General features: G+C 41.6%; 1 protein-coding gene across 4 annotated transcripts in view; it reads right to left on the bottom strand.

Annotated features, from left to right (window-relative positions):
* Positions 1-6,000, bottom strand: part of HOOK3 (hook microtubule-tethering protein 3) — a 93,589-nt gene that overhangs the window by 8,671 nt on the left and 78,918 nt on the right. For all 4 annotated transcript variants that reach the window (XM_014536719.1, XM_014536714.1, XM_014536716.1 and 1 more), the window contains 2 exons: positions 1,888-1,970; positions 781-881 (listed from right to left, as the gene is read on the bottom strand). In XM_014536719.1, the coding sequence (XP_014392205.1) occupies positions 781-881; positions 1,888-1,970 (184 nt within the window). The remainder of the gene's footprint in view (positions 1-780; positions 882-1,887; positions 1,971-6,000) is intronic.

Genomic DNA, 6,000 nt, shown 5'->3' with positions numbered 1-6,000 from the left:
GGTAAGTAGAAAAGTGCGGCCTGTAGGCAGCCCCCAGCTGCACCTGATCTGGGAGCAGGAAAGCCCGGCCTGCAGGCAGCCCCCAGCTGGGCCTGCTCCCTGGTTGCCATGGAGACCTGGAAGCGGGAAAGCCCGGCCTGTGGACAGCCCCCAGCTGGGCCTGCTCCCCCGTTGCCATGGCGGCAGGAAAGCCCGAAAGCCCGGCTTGCAAGCAGCACCCCCATCCTGGCCAGAGCTCAAGGGAGAGTACAACATGCAGTGGAGGCCAGGAGCCTGAGAGATCAACACAGAGGGGCTCCTGCTCCAAGCCTCCATGGTGTGGCTGGGGGCAGGCCCCCAGCAGACAGACACACACACACACACACACACACACACACACACACACACAGTGCCTGCTCTGAGCCTCCAATGTGGCTGGGGACAGACCCCCAGTGGGGACGAACACACACACACACACACACACACACACACACACACGGCAACTGCTTGAGCCTACATGGCACGGCTAGGGGCAGGCCCACACACACACCCATCAGTAGGACATCCACTGAGGGCTCCCGGACTGTGAGAGGGGCAGGCTGGGCTGAGGGAACCCCCACTCCCCAGTGCACGAATTTCGCGCACCGGGCCTCTAGTTTCCTATATAAAGGTTCATTTTCCTCTTGGTACTTCTTGTTCTCCTCCTGATGCTCTGCATGAGAAGTCACTGTACCTGCATTTTGAGAAGTCAGTGGAACAGTATCGGAAAGTGAAGTGAGATGTCCATGAATGCATACTTACACTTTTAGCTTTCTCTAAATATTTCTTATATCGTTCTTCCATTTGCTTCATTTCCTCTTCTTTCTTCCTTAAAGCTTCCTGTAACTCTTCAATTTTTAAGGCTACAGATAAGACAATAAAAAAATTTTTTTTTAGATTGTAACAACTTTAAAAACATTTCAACTAACAGTAAGTAGTTAATAGCTTTGAGATGGATCTATTCCTATATTTTTTAAAAAAAACAATTCATAATTTTTTTACAAAAAGCTTTTCTTATAAACAAAAACTCTACTATGAAAGCACTCAAATTAAAAAAGATCCATTGATGGATGGATGGATACACAAAATGTGATATACATATATATACAATAGAATATTATTCAGCCTCAATTCTGATACATGCTACAACATGGAGACATTATACTAAGTAAAAATGAAAGACTTTATGCTAAGTGAAATAAGCCAGACATGAAAGGACAAATATTATATGTTTCCAGTGGTATGAATGGGAATACTTAAAAGAGTGAAATTCACAGAGACAGTAGAATAGTGGTTACCAGGGGCTAAGGATACAGAGCTTCAGTCTGGGATAAAAAAAGTTCTGGAGATGATGGTAGTTGCACAACATCACTACACTGGACAATTGAGTGATTGCTTGTGTTTGCACAACAATGTGAATATACTTAATGCCACTGAACTGTATACCTAAAATGGTTAAAATGGTCATTTGTATGTTATGTACATTTTACCACAATGAAAAAAAGTAAAACTCTATGTTTTACTTCACCTTCCACAAAAAAGAATTAATGAAGTCAAACTACAAATATATGTAAGTTTAAAAGGAAGTAAAACTTTGACTTATATTCAACTATACCACAAAAAAACTAATTTAATAAAGTATTCATTATCCCTCACAGTTAATGAATGAAAAACACAACTATAATTAGAAATTTAAGAAATACTGTGAAGATGACCATATATATATATATATATATACACTCTTTTAAAAAATAAAGCAAATCCTTTAAAATAAGGCCCATTTCTAAAGTAAACAATTTTATATAAACTCATCACTAGGGTGAAGTAAGGCTAACTAATTTAACACTATGCTAATTAGAAAAAACTCACAGCTGTTGTTAAATCTTGGTTCGAGATCTTCAATAATGGCTCTCTTCTTCTGCAATTCATTATTGGCTTCATGTAGTTTCTCTCTGTAACAAAATATATAACTGTGTCACCTACTACTGTTCAAATGAAAAATGTAAGTTCTTTATTCATGGGATTCAGTTGCACAGCTCATAGTGCTATAAAACAAAATGAGTCTGGCTGGTGTTGCTCAGTGGTTGAGTCAACCTATGAACCAGGAGGTCACGGTTCAATTCCTGGTCAGGGCACATGCCCCAGTTGTGGGGTTGACCCCCCAGTAGGGGGCGTGCAGGAGGCAGCTGATCAATGATTCTCTCTCAGCATTGATGTTTCTATCTCTTTCTCCCTCTCCCTTCCACTCTGAAATCAATAAAAATATATTTTAAAAAAAGAATATTTAAAACAGAGATGAAAAGACAAATCCAACATGAATTTAATAGATTTTAAAAAATAAGTTAATCTTAGAGTTTGAAATAGTAGTCGCTTTTGCCCCACCCTGCACAAGAGGGTACAAAGAACTTCATGATGTTTATATTTTTCCTAGGAAAAAGGGTATTATAAAAATTAAATTTAAAACTTTGCTGAGGTTTTACAATGCAAAATCTTATTGCAAAACGTTGATGTTCTAAAAATAAGGAGAGAACACTATGCCAATAGAAAAGAAAGATATATGCAACTACATGGATAGATATCACAGTCTGCTGAACACAGAAAGTCAGACCAAATAGGGCAATAATGAATGATTACATTTATATGAAGTTCAGAAAATTTAAAAATTTAGGAAAAGTGATTGAGATTAGCACAGTGGCTACTTTAGGGATGTAATCAATCAATTACAAGGGACAAGGATAAATCCTGGTGGGTTGCTGCAAACATTCTATATGTTGATATGGGTTACCTATGTATGTAGGAAAACATTCATCAAGCTGTTTGTAGACTTAGGGACTTAAGATTTGTGTATTTAAGTTAAATTCCAATACAAATGTAAAAAAATGAATTAACAAAAAGAAACTTTGTTCCTGGCATTTATATGTGTAATTCTCCCTATACAGTATTTAGTGTGGCACTCTATAATATGAAAGAAAAAAGGCTGTCAAAATACAGAAAAATAGAAAATAGAGTACTTTGTTTTCTCTATTTCTACTCTTTTAAATGCATAATCCAATATAATAAAAGGGCAATATGCAAATAGATCAAACGGCAGAACAACCGAACAACCAATCAAAGCGTAATATGCTAATGATATGCTAAGGCTGCCCAACCGCTTGCTGTGACATCCACTGACCACCAGGGGGCAGATGCTCTGACCGGTAGGTTAGCTTGCTGCTGGGGTCCGGCTGATTGGGACTGAGCGAGATGGGCCACACACGCTCTGGAGCCCTCCTGTGGTCCCTCCCTGGCCTGATCTTGCACCGGTGGAGTCTCTCAGCCTGGCCTGCACCCTCTCGCAATCTGGGACCTCTCGGGGATGTTGGACAGGTGGTTTCAGCCTGATCCCGCAGGCCACTCCCCTTGGGAGGGCAGTCTGGGTGAGGGGCTGAGGGCTGTTTTCCGGCTGGCGAGTGACTAAAGCTTCCAACCGCTCCTTGTTTTCTTTTCTTTTTTTTTTTTTATTCTGGGGCAGCTTTAGCTCTGAGGCCTCGCTGCTGAAAACATCGATACAATGTTGCGGTCCGAGCCCGGCTGAATGGAAGCCCTTTTCTGGGGTTTTGTTTAGCTTCTTATTTGCAACATAGTATATAGTTGCTTAGAGTTGCAGCTGAGAGGCTGGCAAGTGAGGCGGGGAACGTTGGAGTCTGCAGCAAGCAAGCCTCCCTGTTTGCTTCAGTGCCTGGCTGCCGGCCGCCATCTTGGCTGACAGTTAATTTGCATATACTCACTGATTAGCCAATGAAAAGGGTAGCGGTCGTACGCTAATTACCATGTTTCTCTTTTATTAGTGTAGATTACTAGGTGCCCAGTGCACAAATTTGTGCACCTTGAAAGGAACTGTGGGCTGCGAGGTTGCAGTGGGCACAGGGGTGGGTCTTGGCCCATCCTCCGTGCCCCCTCCTGGCCCCTCCCACTGCAGCCCCTGGTCCCGCCTGCTGGCAGCCCCACTCCTGCTGCTGCCGCTGCTCCCATGTGCTGACAGCGCCAGCCCTTCTCAAACCCGCTGATGGCGCGAAGTGATTGAGGCTGGCGCCAGCACCAGATGCAAGCGGCACCAGCAGCAGGTGGAAAAGCCTTGAGGGGGGATCAGGGCCTTCCCTCACAGCACGGCTTTGTCCAGAAGGTTGTCCAGAAGCATGTCCGGTCTAATTAGCATATTATACTTTTATTATTATAGATTGTATTGTTTTCTATATGAACAACCGTAATCCTACTTTTGCCCCACCCTACACACACACACACACACACACACACACACACACACACACAAATAAACATATATAGTTTGGTTACCCGTCCCAGAGGTAACCAAACCTCAGAATTTTAATCATTCTCATGACTTTTGTGACAGGCCTTTGTATTCCTATAAAATGTATTGCTTAATTTTGCCCAATTTTTACATTATACAATACTTATACTGTATGTATCATTCTGTGACTTCCATATTTTATTTAATATTATGTTCTTGTGATTCATCTATGCTGTGTGTTAATCCTAGTTTACACATTTTTACCCCTGTATAATGTCCTATTGTTGAAATTACCTTACTCTATCATTTTACAATTGGTATTATTTTTTAACTGATTGATTTTGAGAGATTGATTTTTTGTTCTACTTACTTATGCATTCATTGGTTGCTTCTTTTTTAATTGATTTCAGAGAGAGAAAAGGAGAGAGAAATAGAAACACTGAAGAGAGCAAAACATTGATTGGCTATCTCCTGTAAGCCCCCCACTGGGGAGCTCACAACCCTGACATGTGCCCTGACAGGGAATTGAACTGGTGACCTCCTAGTACATGGGTCAACAGTTAACCATTGAGCCACATTGGCCAGGCCATTGGTTACTTCTTGTATGTGCCCTGACTGAACATTAAACCTTCAACCTTGGTGTATTGGGAATGATACTCAAACCAACTGAGAAACCTGGCCAGGGCATTAGTAGTATTTGTATTGTTTCTACTTTTCTGTGATTATAAACAAGTAGAGGCCCAGTGCACAAATTCATGCATGGGTGGGGTCCCTCGGCCTGGCTGGCGATCAGGGCTGATTGGGGGGGTGGGGGGGGCAGCTGGCTGGGACTGCGGGAGGTTGTCTGTGGGAGCGCACTGACCACCAGGGGGCAGCTCCTGCATTGAGGATCTGCCCCCTGGTAGTCATTGTGCATCACAGCAACCGATCAACTGGTCGTTTGGTCACTTAGGCTTTTATATATATAGATGATCTTCCATACTTTCCTCTACATGTCTCCTGGTACACATGGACAACAGCATTGCTAGGAATCTAGGGCAGCGATTTTCAACCACTATGTTGCAAGAATTTTTAAAACATGAAATACCTGACTAGTCAAGGGCACTGACCTCTTTTCCCTTAGGTTGTCAAATGAAAATATGACAACAGCCAACACAACAATAGCCTTCCAGTGTGAATGCCCTGTCTTGAACCATAAATATATAGCTCATATAATAGAGTTGCGAAATAAGGCTGTGTGTGATTGGTTACTTCTTGGTACCAGAAATCCTTGTAAGTATATGCATCTGATTTTTTAAAAAGTCACTATGGAGCAAAAAGAGTAGAGAATTACCATTATTATTTTTGGGGTAAATCAATAAAAATTATATCTTTTTTTGTCAGATGGGCAAAAATGAATTTTTTGGTATGCTGCAGAATTTCAGTAATTAGTTTATGTGTGCCACGAGATGAAAAAGGTTGAAAATTGCTGGTCTAGAGCATATATAGGGGAGTGGAATTGATAGGTCACAGAATATGTTCATGTTTAAGTTTACTAAGTAAACTGCTACATACTCCTACGAGCAATGGATGAGAATTACCATTGCTCAACATCTTTGGCAATACTCAGTATGTCTGGTTCTTAAATTTTACCAATTTGGTGTGTGTAAAATGATCTCCATTGTCACTTTAAATGTGTATAAAATTGACCATCA

Source organism: Myotis brandtii, unplaced genomic scaffold (assembly GCF_000412655.1).
Source record: "Myotis brandtii unplaced genomic scaffold, ASM41265v1 scaffold103, whole genome shotgun sequence".
NCBI classification, from domain to species: domain Eukaryota; kingdom Metazoa; phylum Chordata; class Mammalia; order Chiroptera; family Vespertilionidae; genus Myotis; species Myotis brandtii.
The sequence above is the reverse complement of the archived record's forward strand: the minus strand, read 5'-3'. Positions and strand labels throughout refer to the sequence as shown.